The sequence below is a fragment of the Cavia porcellus genome, unplaced genomic scaffold, assembly GCF_034190915.1.
Source record: "Cavia porcellus strain 051 isolate PalLab524CR breed Dunkin Hartley unplaced genomic scaffold, mCavPor4.1 scaffold_3, whole genome shotgun sequence".
Taxonomy (NCBI): domain Eukaryota; kingdom Metazoa; phylum Chordata; class Mammalia; order Rodentia; family Caviidae; genus Cavia; species Cavia porcellus.
In genome coordinates, this window is record NW_026947486.1 from 6629780 (window position 1) to 6650918 (window position 21139).

Below are 21139 nucleotides of genomic sequence, written 5' to 3' on the forward strand. Positions count from 1 at the left end.
AATGAGCTCAGTTAACAGTTCTTTTCATTGAGCACTGTGCTTCACTCCAAGTTCTTCTGGCCTTTAAAGTTTGTGTTGAAAGATCTGTTGTTACTTTGATACACTTGCCTTCATAAATTGCTTAGTATTTTTCTCTAATAACTTGCAGTATTCTCTCTGTGAGGATTTTCTGGGATGTTTTTCTGTGATGTGTCCCACTGAGTTTCTTTTTTGACTGATCATTGCTATTTAGAGTGTTATATGGTTCATTTACCTGCACAATGAATTGTTTCCCTAGACTTGCAAAATTGGACATTGTTCTGCTACAATTTTGGTGAATGCATTTTATACCTTTGATATTCTATTCTATTTTTGCCTAACTCATATAATTAATTGTTTTTCTTTTGTATTCATCTAGCACATGTTGGATCCAGCTACTATGATTCATTGTATGTTTGTTTGTTTGCTTTGTTTTGTTTTGTTTTGTTTAGGATAATACTGAGTATATGATCAACTATATCAACCTTATCTTCAAGTTCTTACAGTTCTCTTCAGATTGGTCATTTTTGTTGACTGTAGTTACCCTTGAATTTAAGAGAATAAAACCAAACAAAATAAAACAGGATGAAGCCAGTCAAAACAAAACAGTGAAAGTGATACGTGACTTCAGAACAAGATAATAGGTAATTAACAAAGGTTGCCTTAATGCCTCTTGTTATGTACAAAATAGCTGTTCATACCATCAGGCATATTAAAATAAAAGCAAATAAAATTGAAGAAAACCAATCAAACCAAAACATTGAAAATGACACAGGATATCAAAACAAGATAAAAGAAAATCAACGATAGCTGCCATAATGCCTCTTGTTATCTTCAAAATAGCTGTCAACTCCATCAGACTTAATAAAATAAAATAAAACATAACATAATAAAACCAATCAAAACAAAAACGTGAAAGTGATACATGATTGCAAAACAAGATAAAAGGAAATCAACAGTGGCTACCACAATATATCATTAACTTCAAAATAGCTATGCATGCCATCCCATATAATGAAATCAAACCAAACAAAATAAGACCAATAAAAAACAGTAAAATAATGCAAGACTTTAAAATGAAATAATAAGGAATTAACAGTGGCTACCACCTTCCCTTTTCAGAAGTTTCCTCCACTTTCACTTTGACAATACACATTGTACAGTTTGGATCTCACTAACTCTTTCAGTTTTTATAGTTGGAAGACATCCCAATGCTCACCTATAGAACTCTGAACCATTTCACCCAAGAGCATGATCACAAATTGCCTCTTTTTAACTACAAGGGTTCCACAAATATTCTTCTTTGTAGTTGAATAACTTTCCATTGTATTAAAATATTATATTTTCTTTATCAATTCTGCAGTTAATGGGTAAGCTATCCCTGCTTTTTTCTGGTTTCCTCTTGTGTGGAACACTTTTTCTCTCCTTGAATTTCAACCTATCAATTTCCTTTCAAGTTAATATGTTTCTTGTATACAGCATACTGATGGATCCTGTTTCTTGATCCACACTGCCTGTGTTTCTTTTTACTAGTAAATTGAAACCATTTGCATTCATGGTAAGAGCCAACATTCACTGGTTCATTTCTGTTATGCTTTTTTCCTGCCATTGGCTCCCTACTTCAGCTGTCTGCCCTTTCAGTGATCCCACTTTGTTGCTGTTCCTAGGAACATGGTCATTTTTATTTCTCTCTAGAATATCCTTCAGTACTGTTTGTGTGAGTTGATTTCATTGTCATGAATTTCCTCAATTGTTCTTTGTCAAGAAAGTATCATGTTTCTTCATCAATTTAGAAAGATAGTTTTGCAGGATACATCAAGGTGAGTTGAAAGTTGTTTACTTTCAGGAGTTGAGGTATTTCAACTAAGCTCTTCTTGATTTGATAGTTTGTGTTGAGAAATCTGTCATGATTCTGATGGATTTGCCTTTTATAGGTGATCTGTTTCTTTTGTCTAACAACTTTATCATTATTCAGTTCTTGCACTGAATTCTGGGATCTTGATAATTATACATCTGGGTGTAGATTTATTTTGCTTATGGATAGTTGGAATTCTATATACCTCACTTATCTATATGTCCGATCCTTTCCTATGCTTGGAAAGTTCTCAGCTCTTACTTCTGTAAATAATCTCTTTATGTCATTTGTGTTGACTCTTGCTTTTTTGCTGACACTTATATTTCTGAAATTATTTTTCTTTGTCTCATCTTGGAGCCACTGAATATTTATTTCCTGTTGCCTTGTTATTTTTAGATCTTTCCTGTTGCAATCATTAGCTGCCCTCCTGTCTTCAAGGTCTGGAAGTCTATCTTCACTTTCTTTCAAGTTGTTTTGCCACCTTTCAATGGAAGTTTTAATTTCCTGAATATTTATTTTTTTGTGTTTGCTGCATTCTAATTCTTCTCTATATTGTTCATTCAAAGATTCCCTCTTTGTATGTGTCTTTTTTCTATGTCTTCTTTAGATACACTCAATACTATTTTATTACATTTGTTATTTCTTCTTTTATCTGTTATTATTTCTGATCTGATTTCTTCTACAGCCTCAGAAAGTAGTTTCTTTACTTCAATTGCTATCACTACAAAAATTTCAAGTGTAGAACTCCTACTGTCTTCTATGTCTATGTTTCCTGGACTTGATCTTTTTGGCTGGGGACTAGAGATCACTTTTTGTTCCTTTGTCATGACATTTTCCTGGATTCCTACAGACAAGCAGATTGTGAGCTTCCAGGCACTTCCCATGTTGGTGACCTGTGAACAATGTAAGGGGATGCATTAGCCACCTAGTTTCTCCTAATCCGTGTTCACTAGGAGGCAGTGGAGTGTTTGGCAGGCTTCTGTAGACACTCACAGCTTCTACAAGGCATGGCTGGCTGGTTCTCCTGGCTTACACTGGCTACCCATAGGAGAATCCTGATGGGAGCTGATGTGCGAGCAGGGGCTGGGCTGGCTGTGGTCTCCTTGCTTTTGCTAGCTTGTTTCGCAAGGAAGAGTTCAAATGACAGCTGGAGTGCTTGAAGAGACTGGGTTGGCTGTTTCTGCCCACTCAAGCTCACTGCTTGTGGGAGAGTGCTGATGGCCTTGATTGCTTTTCATATTCTCTAATTCTCCATATAAGAAGTCATCCATACCTTATATTATCAAATTCCATCAACTTTTTGATTGCTTCTTCTTAATCTTGTTAAACCTCTTTAATTGAATTCATTATGTTTGTTTATATCATCTATAAGTCCAATGAACATCTTACGAGTTTGCTTATCGGTTTCTTTTTCAGTATCTTCAATCATTTTATCATTTGGTTTACTAATTCTGTGCATAAAAATCGCCTTCAGTGCCTGTAAAATCAGTGTTTGGGGCATTAAAATATTTTGGAGGCAGCTTTTTACAGTGTTTATTCATTTTTCAATTGAATTTGTGCTGTGCAGTGAAGATTAGAGTAGAAAAACCTCTGTTGCTACTGTGGAAATTTCTTTAGTTAGTGTAAGTTTCCTTGTAATGTGACCTCAGCTTTTGTTATGTTTTGATGATTATGTGTCTATTTAGCCTACTCTGTGTAATGATGTGAATCCTGGTTGCTATGTTGCAAGTGAAAAATAACTAAAGGTTATATCAGCATCTATGGAACCAACTGTGTATCAGTTATATACTTTGAAACTTATTTAAACAATTTCACATTTTTAATAACCCAGAAAAATAACAAATTAGTACCCATGACAAATTGACTAGGGTGTAGAGGATAAAGAAAGGATAATTGAAGAGGAAAGGAAGGAAAATAATTCAAGAAAAAGGGAAGAAGAAAAAAGATAAAATAACAATAAGATAAAATCAAGGCATATCGGTTGGTGATTTTTTTTTATGTTCCTGAAAATGATGCAGAGGAGTGAGTTGGTTTGAGAAGTTAATTGCAGGAGTAAAGAAGAGAGAGATAAGTATAATTAGATATATGATTACAGTTTATTTTTTTTCTGTAAATCTGTATAACTTGTACCCTTTCTCTGCTTTTTTTTTCTTTTCTCCTTAAATAAAATTTTAAAAAAAGAAAAGAAAATAATTCTTTTAAAAATTTGTTTCAGTGTCATTTTGGTGGAATCCACAACATTTATCCATTTGCCATCACAAGTAACTGGACGCAAGCAACATTTGCATGATGAGTAAGTATCTGTATATTTTATATGTATGCATTTCTAAGGAAAAATTCTATGAAATTAGTGCCAGAAAACTTGTATATTATTGTGCAGCATTATCCATTCATTCATAAATTTTAATTTACATTATTTACATTCTTATTTAAATAAAATTTAAGAATTTCTAGTTTTGTGTGTATGAAAAATATATAAATGTCTATTAAAATACGTATACATTGGATTGTATTTGCATTTAATAACAGTATAATAATGACAACTGATTCTCATTAGTAATAGTAATTATATACTGTAAAATTGATACAGCCATCCAGTGTAAATACTGAAACATTGCTTATTAGTTAAGTATTACTTTTAAATAGATAATCAAAAATCCTACAGAAAACATGATAGATGCTACTTTTTGTGTTTTACAAATCGAAAATGAGAGTCAAAAATGTTAAGTGTCTTCACTGAGACCTGCCCACTAATTACTTCCAAAGAAGGAATTCAAATTCACTTCACCTGGTTACAGAATTTCACATTAGCACCTAGAATTTGTCATAACTCTGTCTATATCCTTGAACAATGTCACAGTATCATGAGTATTGGTTTTAAGATTATAAATAAATGATAGAGATTTTGGAAATAGAATTCATGGGCAATGAGGATCATTTTTAGCTTAACCTAATCCCACCCACTTTATGAGGTATATATTTACTTTAGAAGGATATTTTAATTTATGAATAAAGGGGAACAATTTTAGTAATTTGTATTATTTTTGTATTTGTGGAATTAATGCTTAAAGAAAGTGATATACATTTAAAAACAATGTGAACAAGATATCTGAGGTAGTTCACACTGAGGCAGGAAAATCAGGAGTTCAAAGCTAGCCTGGGCCTAAGGAAAGCCTGAACTGTATAGTAAGATTCTATGTCAGGAAAATAAATAAAATTTTAAAAATAATGTAAAATGATAAAGATAGAGAAAAAATTATATAGGGCATTATTAATGAAATGCATATATATATATATTAACTATAACTAGTTTTTAGTGTACTTTATTGCTATTTTTAAATCTTTGTTATATTTGATAGTATCAACTTCATCTGTTAGATACAAAAACATCAAGAGACAAGAATGTGTCAATTTGGATAATATAGAAATTTTCAGTGTTAATGTCATCCTAAACCACTAAATTTAAGCCTATTTTATTAAATGAATGTATTTCTACTACATTAACATATATTCTAATAAGTTGGGTGGCACAGAAGAATGGACATATTCCTAGACACAATTCAATTTCTATAACTAAATCCAGAATTATAAAAATTCTAAATAATCCGATATCAGCCAGTGAAATTGAAAATATAATTAAAAATTTAACAACAAAAAAATTCTAGGCCCTGACAGATTCAGTGTTCACTTATACAAGAAATTAGGAGAACTAAGGCCACTAATGCTAAAACTCTAAAGAAATTGAAAGGGAAGCAATACTTACAAAATCATTTCTGGAGGCAAGTATTACCCTGATTCCAAAACCAAAGAACAACCTAATCAAAAAAGCAAACTACAGACCAGTCTCCATAATTAACATAGATTCAATAATCTTCAATGAAATACTGGAAACAGAATGCAGCAAATTATCAAGAAGATTATACATCGTGACCAAGTTGAATTCATATCAAGGATGCAGAGATGGTTCAGCATTTACAAAAAAAAAAAAAAAAAAAAAAAAAACCATAATACACCATATTAACAGAACAAAGACAAAAATTACATGATCATATCAGTAGGTAAAGAAAAAGCATTTGACAAAGTACAGCAACATTGCATGGTAAAAATCTGACAGAAAATTGGAATAGAGGGTTTTAACTTAATCTGATAAAAGCCATCTATGACAAACCAAAAGTCAACATAATACTAAATGGTCAAACTTTGAAAGCTTTCATTTTAAAATCAGAAATAAGACAACGACATCAACTATCACGTCTCCTATTCAATATAGTTCTGGAAACACTAGTCAGTGAAATTGGACAAGAGAAAGAGCTAAATGAGTAAGTATAGAAAGGAACAATTTAAATTATCATTATTTCCAGATGACATGATATTTATATAGAAGAAACCAAAAGCTCCATCAAAACACTTCTAGAAGTAATAATCAGGTTAAGTAGTGCAGCTGAACTAACGGTCAATACTCACAAATCAATAGCATTCCAATACATAAGCGACAAACTCACTGAGAAAGATATTAGGGAAAACACATCCTTTAAAATAGCATTCCAATAAAAATTGAAATACTTAGGAATCAATCTAAAAAAAGTAGTAAAAGATCTATAAATTTAAAAATAAAGTAGTTTGAAAAAGCAGATAGAAGAAGAAAATGGAAAGATATTCCTTGCTCATGGATAGGAAGAACCAACATAGTGAAGATGATCCTACTCCCAAATCTGGTGTACATATTTAATGTAATCCCAATCAAACTACCATTAACATACTTCACAGATCTACAGAAAATATTCCTAAAATTCATTTGGGACCAAAAAGACCTACAATAGCAAAGGCACTTTGGGCCAACCAAGTCAAATCAGGGGGCATCACAATCCCTGACCTAAAATTATACTACAAAGCTGCTGCGATAAAATCAACCTGGTTTTGGCAAAACAAAACAAAGCACAGATCTGAGGATCAGTGGAACTAATTAGGAGATGCAGATACAACTACACATACACTAATCACTTTATCTTCAACAAAGGAGCCAAACATTTTCACTATAAGAAAGATATTCTCTTTAGTAAATGGTGCTGAAAAAACTGAAGGCTGAAGAGTAAACTAGACACATGTCTAACATTATGCAGTAAATTAAGATCAAAATGAATCAAAGATCTAAATGTTAAAACAGGAGCACTAAATATAGTGGTAAAGAAAACAGGTAGAAATATTTTATACATAGATGTAAGCAGAAAATCCCTGAATAAAACCCTAACTACAAAGAAAATGCAACAAAGAATCAACAAATGGGGTCTCACTGTATTAAAAAAAAGTTTTTCACAACAAAAGAAATCAACAAAGTGAAAAGACAATCCACAGAATGGGAAAATAGTATAGCTAGTTATCCCTCAGACAAACGACTTCTATCTAGAACATATAAGGAATTCAAAACAGCAGAACCCCTAAACTCAAAAACAAAATCAAAAATGGGCATCTGAGATGAATATACATTTCTCAGATGAATAAATACAAAAGGCAAATAACTATGTGAAAAGTGTCAAATATCATTGGTCATTTGAGAGGTGAAAATTAAAACAACACTGAGAGTCCATGTGATTCCAGTAAATATGTCTACCATTAAGAAAACAACCAGTAACATTCTGGCAGGGCTGTGGGGAAAAAGGAACCCTTCTCCAGTATTGGCGGTAGTGTGAATTGATACAACCACTGTGGAAATGAGTGTGGAGATTCCTTTAAAAACTAAGGTTAAAGGTTCCATTCTCCCCAGCTATTCTTCTTCTAGGCATTTTCCCAGCAGAATTAAAAACATAGCAGTGACATATGTGTGCTCATGTTTATAGCAGCACAATTTGTAATAGCTAAATCTTGGAAACAATCCAAATACCCATCAACTGAGGAATGGATAAGAAAGATGTAGTATTTTATACAGTGTAGTATGACTCAACTATAAAGATGGACAAACTTGAGTCTTTTATTGGTAAATGGATACAACTCAGGTAAAACTCATAAGTTCAGTGAGGCCCACTTGTGTAAATGTCATATTTTCTCACTAATGTGAGAGTCCAAAAAATTAAACAAGATCCAAAATACAAAATAGATATTCTGAGTAGTGAAGAAACTGTTCAAAAATAAGGAAAACCATTATGAGAGAAAGGGAAAAAGAAAGAAAAGAAAATATATATACATATATAAACAAGGCATTTAAGATAGTTGAAAGCTGGTTTTCTTGGTTCATTGAGGGAGAAGTTTTGTGCTAGTAATTTTCTAGACAAATTTTCATGCCTACATCTTGTACTCTGAACAACTGTGAATATAACAATACATAATATATTGATTATTATTAATCTCCTACTAGTCTTCAATAGGAGACTGTTTTATTATTTTTTCTTTTTCTGTTTAAAATAAAAATAAAAAAAAACAAAAATAAGTAAATAAATATATTATCATAAGTATGATCACATAAATATTTTTATTTCAACATTTAATATCATTTAAGTGTGTATAATATTAGTTTAAGGAATACATTTAAAGATAATAAGTCCATTTTACTCTGGAGCAACTTATACGTATAAGTCAATATCTCTGTAACATTATAATCATTGAGATATACGTTTGGTTTCTTCAATATTTTTTCTGCAAGAACTTTTTTACAGCTTTTTAAAATTGAAAACTGATTTGATGATTGAGACATTCAAAATTTTTGCATTTTTTAAAACTTTAGTGAGTAACAAAAGATAAAATGATTGTGTTGAGCACTAAAGCAGCACTGTGGATACCATAATAATAATAGAATTATAGGTATTTTACATTATTTTTTATTGCAGATATTTGCTTCCTTATTAAATTGTTGCTTTGTGTTCATAGACTTTACATAAATGTCCTTGAAATACTTTTATATTAATTGTGAAAAATGTATACTAAATTAGAGTCAGATCTCAAACCAATATAGGTATCTATGATCATAAATCAATCAAATCAAATTAATGTAATAGCAAAATTCAATCTACTTTTACCATTTGAAATACCTTATGAGAATTATGTATTTCAAATTTTAGCAAATTTCCCATTATATAATATTCTGTAAGGAATTAGACTGAATTTAAAGATTTAGAATTATTGCAGCCATGGAATTTAAAGAAACAATAAGGCATCCTTTTTATGGTTAGCTTCCCAAATTAAATAGAAAATACACTGAAAAACTACAAAAAGAAATTTTAGCTAGGTAATTAAATCCAGCTGCTAGAAGGAAGACTAAAATATCTATCATATGTATATGCAAAATTAGAATTTAATTTTCTAAGAATGGAATCTTTGATAGCACTCATCTAAAGTAATTACCAACACAACATAAAATACAGCTTAATAAGCATAACTGCCATAGTCACAGGGTCTCCTCCTTTTAATTTATAATGCCATAGGTACTTACTTAATTCTTCTCTCAAGCTTTTCTGTTGGATTAAAAAACAAAACAAAAAAAAAAAAACCCCAGCAAGGACAAAGAAAAGCTATAAAGAGGTGGAGACATCGAATGTGGAGTCAGGGAAAACATAAGCCAATGCAAAGCTGGTAGTCAGCCTCCTGCAGATTAAGTCAAAGAATAACTCAGAGCCTTTACTTTGTAAGATTGGGGATTTTCTCCCTCTAAGGCTATTTCCTAATTCAAAAGCAGGGGCAGTCTATGTAAAAGCACAGTTTCTAAATGAAAAGGACCAGTCAGTTTATATACCTTCTTGATTTGATTTGGGACCTGGCATTGGCCGATTGCTCAGCCTTAAATCCGTATGTTAAGTTGAGATAAAAGCAGTCTTAAATAAACCTAAAATGCTATTTTTCTAAGAGATTTGCTAAGATTTATTTTAAGCAGCTAACTGCCATGCTTTAAGGAGATTTATTAGAAGTATTTGGGTGTGACTTCTTCATCTGCGGCCCTGACTATATGCTGTATGACACTTCCAGGCTCCCTAGTAGGCAAAGCTTTGTTCATTTCCTCATGGGTCAAGTAAATTATGCAGAATTCTGAACATTAAATTGACTTTCTGGGCATTCAAAATGAAGAAACACAAGGAGAAGACTGTGCCCCATTTATATAGGGAAGTTTCCTTGAAATACAACATAGCACGCCTCCATGTATTCAAATCTTAATTAAATAACAAGATCTAGCTGAAAGACAAAAACTCCTCTTTCTCTATAAAGCATCTAAAGAAATTTAAGATTTTTGTAGTAAGGAAGGATGTCCAAATGGTTATTGAGGCAGGCAACTTGGGCTGTACCATGAGAAGAGAGAGAGCTTTATGTACGTATAGTACCAATTAATTTAATATATAATTTATCTGGATTTATTATCAGAGCAAGACCTGGATTTATTAGCGTAATGAAACTTTTTCATATTTAAATGTGTCATCATAAAATAATTCTTAATGATATAAATCACATTTTCTTACAGGTCTCCTTAATGTTTTTATTCAATAGTTTTCTATGCATAAATAAAACTTAAGAAAACACATTTTAATCCCCAAAAGAGTGGAAGTCTAGCGTAGTACTCAATAATTGTTAAAAAAAGTATAATGACCATAAAACCCTACTCTGGTCTCTAAGTTTAATCAAGTGAAACATAGAAGAGAACAAGCATCAGTTATACAAATTTCCATAAACTAAATTTAAGAGATGTTTTACAAATGTTCTCCTGTCATCTTTTCAGTTAGATTCTGTCACTGTACTTTTCCACCAGTGTTGACAATTATGAGACTGTGTGACTTATTTGGCAATGGCGTGAGAAGTATTGCACGTTATTTTCAAGAATCTGTGAGAAATTTTCATGTTATCTTTTCCTACTACAGTTATAATAGACATACATATATAAGCAGGAATTATTCACAAAGGATTTCTGAGTACTCCCCCATCTAAAATGGACACGTAGTGTGAGCAAGAAATAAACTCATGCATATCCACTGAAGATGAGGTTGTTTCAGACCTCAACATGACCTACTCTATATTAACTGACCCTCCTCCTCAAAATCTAGCTAGTATGTCCACAAATAGTAATGTTTTCTTCATAAATGATTTGTCTAGGGCTACAGTTGCCTTTCAATTGCATAAAAGTTATTATCTTCCCTGTTATAATAAAAAACACCTCTCTATAAGCAACTGATATATGTATATGTGAGTGTGTGTAGTGATGATAGAAGTACACACATACACACACACACACACACACACACACACATAATCCCTTCCTTTGAAATCACATGTATTATAAAATGCTACATATGTCGCACATTTCAGTATGAGAATATGATCCAGAAACAAACAAGTGCAGTTAAGAAGTTTTTATTCTGGGACAGGAGTTATAGCTCAGTGGCACAGAACCTGCCTGGTAAACGCCAGGTCCTGGGAATGAGACAGTTTCAATATCTTTAAAAGATCCTTTCATTATTTTTCTCTGACCAAATAGGCTTTCTTTTCAGAACTCCATCATCAAAAAGATGGCAATGATGATATAAATTGAGAAATAATATACACACATTGTTATTTGGGTCACTCTGTGTAGGATCTCCATTATAAATTATATATATATATATATATATATATATATATATATATCCCTTTATTGTGTCAATGGCCAGCTTAAATTGTCTATCAAAAGCTCAAAATTATACAAATTTTAAATACTATTTACTTTAAAAAGGTACCACAGCACTTAAACTGTTAACCTGAATGACTGTGAATAATAAAGCAGAGAATAAGTAAAGTGCCAAATACCACATTAAGAATGTCATGTAAAAAGAAAAATTCATAAAAAATCAGAGAATAGAGATTCTTAGGATAACATTACTTGGAAACTGAATGTATTTTTGCAACATCAATTTCAGGTATATATAAATGGCCAAGTGAATAATGCAAAATTTTAATATTCTCAGAAAAATATAAAATAATTATGAAGACTGTTATTAATGGATTGCTTTTTGAGCAAAATATTAAAAAGAAGATCATTAAATGGTGTTAATCAATGGGTAGTGGAAGACCTGGAGGCTGTTAAGGCAGGCCGCAGCTTGGGAAAGAAATCAGAGATTTAACCACTGCCTAAAGCTCCTTGTACCTTTATAAGACAAAAGAAAATGTGAAAATAAGAAATTTAGAGAAAATAACTTCTTTTAACAAACCAAGTTCTAGAACCACCTTTGAAGACAGTTTTTATTTATTGCTATACTGAGATCATTTTTATTTTAGGTCCCTAGATGAGGATTAATTTTATCAAATATGTACTCTTTTTTAATATTTTAATGTAAAATGAATTATTTTAACCTGAATTTTAAAGAGTGGTGGAAATATGGATAACTAATATTTTTGTTTTTGTATTTTTTAATCATTAAAACAACATAAACATTGAATGCTATTTGCATACCATATTGTAGGAAGTCGTCATTTTTAAGAAACATAAAGTTTAATTTAGATAATTGTTTTAGAATTTTATATATCTGGTGTTATTTTCTTGTTTTCTTGTGATAGCAATGATGCAAGTAGCAGTGCATGTGATGCTTCCCAAGGCTGTCACCATATTCGAAATAGCATAACAACCTGTGAGTACCTCATATAAAAGAGTTTATTTTTCATATCTGATTTTTATTTGCAAGGCATTAAATTATGTAATATTCAGCATGGGTGATTATGATGTTAGATGGAATACTAAGCCCTGGGGACTGCTGACCAGTTGGCTGGCTAGCATTGTCCCTTTGCTTTTTCTGTTGTGGCCCTTTGGAGGACTCAGTCTACAAATTTCCTTCCATGGTTTGGTCTCAGTTTCCCCCAGCACATGAGGGATGGATCTGGATATATAGCCTTATGCTAAACCATTTAAACCTATTTATGTAATATTTTACTAAGATTAGAAATGTAAGGGGCTGGGGATTTAGCTCAGCGGCATAAGCGCCTGCCTTGCAAGTGTGCGGTCGTGCGTTCGATCCCTGGTACCAATAAAAAGAAAAAGACAAAAAAAGATAAAAAAAAAGAAATGTATTAAGATCACAGATTTGCTTTGCTTTGGGAAATAACAGTAGATCTAGAACTGATGGATAGCTTAAATGACGAGTAGGGCAATGAATATAGGAGATTTTTGGTTAGCAATAAACACAAGACAACCCTGAGTGTAGTGAAATAAAACCACAAAAATCAATTATGGCTATTATCTCATATTTTAGGTATGACTAGACTTGCTTATATAGGTAAATTCTTAGTTAGGTGACTCTCATCTCAATATCCCTGATTGTATTCTCAGATGGAGCCTGGGGCTTGAGTCATTTTAAAACTTTCTCCCTCACATATGTGGTGGCTACAGATGTCTTCTGCCTGGGATTTCAAATGGGGCTGCTGACCTGGGCACATATAGACAGTTACTCCATATTGCCAAGATGTATTCACAGAATAAAAGCTGGAATTTCAACATAGTGATCTATGGAAGAGAATGAGGCAGAACGTGTGTTATATTTTCTGGTCTTGTATCAGAAATGATTTTGCTTCACTTCTGAGGCATTCTAGCATACTTTTTGTTAGGATGAGGTCATTTAGGATGACCTACAATATCACCACACTGAAGGCAATATAAAGAATTTGTGAACACATTAAAACTTCTAAAAGAGATGTATATATTTAAATATATCAAGCAGTCCTTCATTTCTGGTTCAAATTATCCATTTCTTTTAATGTGAATTATTAAAATGCCCAGAAAAACTGGACACCATTGAACGATTCTTTTACTATATACAGTATATAAAGCTAATTTTAAATAGTGGTGAAGTTCTTATTGCAGTGAAATTCTTTATTTAAAAAAAAACTTTTTTGTTTTCATTTTACTGAGTATTGAGCCCAGGGCTTTCACATTGAGCTACATCCCTCATTTTGAGCCATATCACCAATGCTGTTTTTATTCTTTTTTGAGACAAGGTCTCAAAAGTCGCATTTCCTAGACACTAGCTTGTTCTTGCAGTCCTCCTGCCTCAATACCGCAAAGAGATTGCATGTCTGTGTCACCATATCCACATGATATTAAGCATCTGTAATAGAATGTCATAATTATGGGTTTGGTTATATTAAGTTTGAACTGGGATTACCCACTGTTTCATTATATATATATATATATATATATATATATATATATATATATATATGCATCAAATTGTAATCCTTTGTTTGAGTGCTTTGACATTTTTATAGATCCTAAAATGTCAACTAAAACTATCTCTCTAAACAGTTTTTATTTTGATAGCATTAATTTTATTACATACCAACTAGATTCATGTTGAATATTTTTAGCAATCAAAGCCAGTTTCATCAGAGAGTTCTTCTGCTCTGTGCACGCTGTTTTCCTGAAAGGGAATGAATCTGCAAGCCTAGAGATCTACTATCTTCCCTTTGGCGTCCACACACGCTACTGTGCCATCATCTTGAGCAACCAAGAGGTAAGAACAGAATCATAAATCTTTGCTACTATCATTGGCTTTCACTTTAAAGAATTCACAAGTAAAGACAACTTGAAAGCAACTGGAGACTCTGGAAATGCAGATAATTGTGTTCCCTATGTTGCTAGGCAAGGATCTTAACAGCAAAAATATTTAGATACTTCTGTTAATGTAAAGTAAATATGATAGTTGCATGAAAAAATCCCATGGGAACAGAGTATAAGCTTACCTAAACTTCCTGTGTCTCTAACTGTATTGGTTATATCTAGCTATACAATGAACCATAATTTACTAGATGCTTAAAAACAACACATGTTCTTTATCTTACAGTTTCTAGGGCTGAGAGGTCTGACACGACTTAGACAATTAATCTGCTTAGGGTCTATCAATTATTCAATAAAAAATGCACTAGGATGGGTTTCTTCGCAGAGGTTCAACTGAAGAAGCATCTGCTCACAAACTCTCTCAAATATTGGCATGAATTACTTATTTGTGATTCTGGAATTCTTGCAACTGACTCCTTCAAAATTAACAACAAAAAAAGAGACAATAGGAGGTAGAGAGAGTAAGAGATAAGCACAGATGACAACAAATTTTATACCATTGCCATCTTCCAAAGAGATATTGCCACATGCTTCCCTGAGGAAGGAATTTATAATTGGCAGGATGTATGTCTAAATGCATCAATTGTATGTCCACTCCATTTAGTACATATGCAGCGCAATAATGGCAATTACAAAAAGATGCTATACTTTCTTGGTTACTATTGACTCATTTACACATTAAAAATAATATAGATTACTAAATAATATAAAGCATACTTGAATTTTACAAATAAAATTACCAATTAGAAGGAAAAAGTCTTTTTATAACAATGCAGAATCTTGTTATTTCTTTTAAAGAAGTTCAATTTCTGAGGATCTAAGTCAATTGTACAGGGCTTACCTTATATGGACAAAGCCCTGAGTTTCATTTCCAACACTGCACAAAAAAAAATCAGGATTTACCTATATTATTCTCTATTTAAAATTCATGAAAAATATTAAGTGTAGTGTGACCAATAGTTTGATCAAATCCTTCGAAATCTCATTTTATTAAATTATAATGTAAACTAACAACTGTTTGAAACTGTTTGGAAGTAGAAAATACTAGAATTAACTATTGATAATACAACAACAAAATTAATTTTGTTATTATTATAATATTAATATTTTTCATACACAGTCTAAATTAATCAAGATATAATTGTACTTCACTTGAAAGTGCAGTTTATTAAAACTTTTATTGTATTCTACTGTTTTCAACATAACATTAAAAAATGCATCTTGGAATTTTATTGACATCATTGAAATAATGCTGCAATGTAAAGAATTGCTATTATTTATAATTACATATATGCAGAAATACGTCTACTATTTTACACATTCAATTATATTGCTAATTGTATTGAAAAATGCAATTACATGGTTAACTAGATAATTAAATATCCAAGTCCCCCTAGTTAGCTTGTGTTCTTATTTAATATGTGACAAGTCCTTTGTCATTATGACCCACATGTGAAAATGATAAATTAGAGCTATTTGCTCACTGTCCATGAATAAAATAAAAATCTTTTTTAATCAGTGCTGTCAAGGAAAGGCCAATTTACCTTCCATATCTTTGTTGTTGTTAGGGTTGTTACATTTGAACTCGCAAATACAAGTAAAGTGATTTAACTGACAACTGTTTAAAAGTAGAAATAGTTTTATGGAACTTTCAGAGTTCCTAAATATTCTTAATTATTTGAAAACCTAGCAAAGCTTTTAAAAACACTGTGCTGCAAAATATCAGAGATCTCTAGAAATGTCTTCTCTAATGGTGAATAGAATAGATTAAATAATGGTACTGCAAGCCAACTCATGTCTCAGCTGCTATGGATTTGCATCTTTTGGGAGGTCATGTTTACAAAGATGCTTTACAAAGCAGACACACATAATAAACCAGACAGCAGTATGTATATACATTGTTCTGTCTTCACTGTGGTGTTCAGTATGTGAACATATGTTCTATGTAGTTCAGGGTTCTCATCCTAGGAAACCACCTGGTATTGCTGAAGTTATCTGTACCAAGTTGGTGAGGGCATCAAGCAGGATCTTTCACTTAGGAGCTGGATTAAGAATGTCTTCATGGTTGAATGACTTGCTATGGTAATATCCGATTTCTCCTGCAACCAGGCCTTGACCTTTCTCACCAGGCCAACCGAGCACCTACTTTCTCTCTAGTAAATTGATCTATGTTTTTGCTGTCTTCTATTGCCTACAAACTTTGATTAGAAAAAATTGAGACCAAATGTAGGCATGTATACATACACTTACACACACACATCGTACACATTCATATGAGTCAGCAAAAAATGTAAGCAAACTTCAGAAAGGAAAAATTTCTATAAATATTTTATAATATGGAAACTACATGATATTAATACATGTTATCTTTGGACTTTATAATTATAAGAGGGGCTCAAAATGATGTCATTAGCATTCAAATGTTAATTAGTATGGTAAACTAGTACTTGGGTATCCCTGGTCTTTGAGATGGTTGAACTTGCATTTTCAATTTCTTCTCTAAGTGCTGGAAGTGTATTGGGTTTTCTGTGATATAAGACATACTTAGGATCCTCTACAGGAAAGTAACATCATCTATTAAAAAAAATCATACTGTTTTTCTTTTACCTAAGTGTGGATATATTTTTAATTTTTTTCAATTTATTAGTATGTTTGCAGTTTAAGAAGTTTATACAATGTATGTATTTTTGTCAGAATACATATAGATACAGATATACATATAAATATATAAGAGAAAGAGTGAATTTGTTTTTTTTTTTTTTTTTTTTTGAGATACTATCACAGTATATTGTCCAGGAGGCCCTTGAACTCTAAGGCCTCAGACTGCTGAGTACTGGGATTTTAAAGGTGTGCCGCTATGACTGACTAAATAATTGTATTTTGAACATATATTTCTAGCATTTCATCAAGTTTTAAGTTATTTGCATAGATATTGCCTACTGAAACATATGAAATAGTCTTTACTCATGTAGATAATATTAAGATTGTGGAACACTTCAAAACAGTTAAAATGTCACCTTCCAGACCATGTTTTCCCTCATTCTTATTTTCAGGTTATTGCATGCTTGTCAAAAGGCCATTATGATTTAAGATTCCCCACTATATCTAAATTTTCCATCCTTTATTTCCCTTTATCCTCTCAAGTGTTGGTCCCACCACAGGTCTTTTGAGTAAGATCTACCTTTTCACCAAGTCTTTAGGTCATTTATATGTATTTCAAGGTTTGGGAAGACCTGCTCTCCAAGCATGCATGACTCTTTTTAAATAGATCTCTTAAGTGCCTGGTAAATGCCAAAGAGCTGTTTGCTCTCTCATGCAGTCCTCGCTGAATCTTTCCACTTACGAAGACATAAAGATTTTTTTAAATGTTTTGTTATGAAAAAAATGTAAAGTACATAAAAGAGAAGAAAAAATAATTTTCTTTCTTCATGTTTCTTAACTAGGGCAGACTTTTTTAAACAAAGGACAGATCAACATGGAAAAAACAAAAATGTATTAATGTATGTATTTCATATATACTTGGGAGACACCCTGGGAATGCTTAAATCTCATACAGCATTTTCAGCAAATAATAATAAGTTGTCAGAGAAATGGCCAGACAAAGGAAAGGGACTTTGTGTCTGTGAAGGAGGTAAATTGTATGAAATTGAATGATTGCAAATTTGTTGTGTGGGTTAATTTTTTGTCATTTCCAGACACATAAGCATCTAAAATTGTCTTCTTGATCAACCATTTACTTGCTGGTAAAGAAAGAAGGAAAATACTTTTGTAAATTAATATCTTACTTTTAGGCAAGTGGTAGAGAATAAGAGTTCTTGCATTTGCTTTTCAATTGCTTTCAGTTCAAAATTATTATGTAAATAAATCACAGTTAAGGATGGCATGTTTTTTATGCATACAACTGTAGGGATAAAAGTTATAATAAACCTTTCCTGTACCCATCACCTAGTTTTAACAGTATGTGGCCAAAGAAGTTTAATGATTATCATGAAATAAAACTCAATTACCATGTAATTTTATTTATAAGCAATTCTGCATCTCTTAAATAAAGATTATGTTTTCTGATGTGGCCCTTGATACTGCTACTATTATTTAAAATACTTTAAAATTTTCTTTTTAGCATCAAGCATGAAAATAGTGCTCAAATTTCCTAATGATCTCATGACTGTTTATTATTCTTCTCCACTTTCAAATTTCTTTGTTTGAATCAGAACCTAAGATTCATCCATTTAGACTATATGTCTTTCAAAATGCCCTCTTTCTAAATCCTTCTTTTAAACTGTACTTATCTAAAATAAATGTATTAGTCATCTCATTTTACCAAGGAGGAATCGGAGACATCAAGAGATTTTAACTGGCCTGCGGTGTTTGTTGTTTGTTTGTATTGGGATTTTTCAGACAGAATATCACTGTGTATCTCAGGCTGGCCTAGAATTTATGATGACCCTCCTGCCTCAGCACCCAAACTGCTAGGATTATAGGTGTGCACCACCATGTCTGGCTTGCTTGAGTTTTAACAGCTAGTAAGTGACAGTGCCAATTAAACACTGACATGCCTATGCCTGTCGAGTTTTCACTATGCCATGTTAATGCCCTTATATTTTTCCACTTTTATTTTTACCCTTTCTATTTAGCCCTTTGTACTTCTTGCCAAATTATTTGTTTTAAAATATATTAAAGCCCTCACATGTTCACTTTGAAAGGCCATACTTTAAAATACATGGAACACAGACATCCTGCAAAAATGCTATCACTCCCTACAAAATAAGTTACAGAATGAAGGAAACATACTTCATTATTTCTTGTTTGATGATTTAAAGGTTGTGCTTTCCCACAGATAGTTGTAGCTGTATAGATGATCTGGGACGGTCTTAATTTATCTCCTTGTCTGCCTCTTGCAGCTTTTCCCACATGTTATGAATATATTTGAACCTTACCATTGTCCAACTCTTAAGAATCTATGTTGTTTAAAAAGTACATGACAATTCTATTGTACAGACTGTCCTTGTAGCATAATGATTTATCATATTTTTAAACAGTCTCAAATTTTTGTTTTAGGTTGGAGAATTAATATATATTCTTCAAGGAAATGGTTTGGTTCCTTTGCCCTCCAGTTTCCTTTCAACAGAGCCTTCAAGTCCAATTGATTTCAACAGTTCATTAGAAGAAGGTAGAGTACATTTAGATTTTATGGTATTTCAGATCTCATAGTAGTAAAAAGATGGGACTATTTGTTTAATAATCAGTCCTATATAATCTTAATAGCAATTTTCTATAGTATGTAATTAGATTTTGGAAGACCACTTTTAAATGTTTTGTCAGTATCCATGAAACATACTATAATTTGATCAGTTGAAAACATAAGTGATCATTCTCTTTTAAAGATTTTTCAGTCTTGGATAAATATTCAAATTTGGCATACAAAATATCATTTAGCAAATGGACACATGTATGAGCCCATGATCCAAGCATTCTGGGAGATCACAAATTTAAGTCTAGCACTGGCAAAAAAGGGAAATTCAGTCAAAGAAAAAATGATAAAGGGAGGTGGTTTTGGAATATGGGATGCTCAGTGACAGAGTGCTTGCCTAGCAATGCAAGAGGTCCTACGTTCAATTCCAAACACTCACACACACACACACACACAGAGAGAGAGAGAGAGAGAGAGAGAGAGAGAGAGAGAGATTAAATGTTTAAATTTTAAAAACATGGTGAAATATTAATTTCTTTTTGCTCTGTTTAGTAAAGGACCTACAGTTCTCTATTTCAAACCTCCAAACTTCATCCTAGATGGAGGGCATAGATGTTCAACGTATTAAAAAATACTTTTCCTTTCCCTAGAACATAATAAGGATCATCCAATTTTGTATTTGAAATGCAAACTCTGTCAAACCTTAGAAGTGAGCCTTAAGTTGCCACTGACTAATGAAGCGAAGGAAAAGGCTTTGGCTTTTGCAGCACAACGGGAAATGTCCACTATTGAGTATGAACGAAGGCTGATCACAGGCACTCTTGAAAGCAGTAGCATCCGTGTGGCTGTTGCCCTCCTAGGGTTAACCAAGATTGAGGTAGGAACGGAAAACCGATAATATATTTCAATTAATAACTCTTAAAACTATACGGAGCTCTTACCACTTGATCATAACAATATATTTTACTGAAACAATGGTGAATATTCTTTTCCCCCAGGAAGGCGTTTTAGTAGTGTTTTTTAGCACCACTTAATAATAAATGTGAGATAATACATCCTACTGCATAATTTTATACATTATAATATAGTCAGAATTCACAGTAATCAGTCCTGACTGCACATTGGAATACTCTGGAAAAGTTATATATTTTTTATGCATTTTTACATCCTTTTTGAAATATTGACTTCATATATGTATATGTATATATATATATAATATTTTATATTGTGTGAATGACTTATTGTTACAGTGTCAGACTCAACACAGTATGACCATATATTTTTAATAGTTAATGACAATATTTTAAAGATCACTTGGAGTTTATAAAACTATGATTGAATTCAAAGTATTAAAGTCTAAAGCTTTGACAACCTTTTGACTTAAACTATTGTTACTATGCTTTAAAGAACCTGATAACTCTTCAGCTTTAACTCAAATGTTTGCTTTTACATAATAGTGAATTTGAGAATGCATATTATGTTCAGCAGTTGGTACATTTTTACAGTAAAATTTTTCTATGAGTTG

General features: G+C 32.0%; 1 protein-coding gene across 6 annotated transcripts in view; it reads left to right on the forward strand.

Annotated features, from left to right (window-relative positions):
* The window catches only part of Cfap47 (cilia and flagella associated protein 47), a 386549-nt gene that overhangs the window by 192187 nt on the left and 173223 nt on the right, over positions 1-21139 (forward strand). For all 6 annotated transcript variants that reach the window (XM_063245680.1, XM_063245681.1, XM_063245682.1 and 3 more), the window contains 5 exons: positions 4089-4166; positions 12374-12444; positions 14174-14319; positions 19482-19593; positions 20265-20491. In XM_063245680.1, the coding sequence (XP_063101750.1) occupies positions 4089-4166; positions 12374-12444; positions 14174-14319; positions 19482-19593; positions 20265-20491 (634 nt within the window). The remainder of the gene's footprint in view (positions 1-4088; positions 4167-12373; positions 12445-14173; positions 14320-19481; positions 19594-20264; positions 20492-21139) is intronic.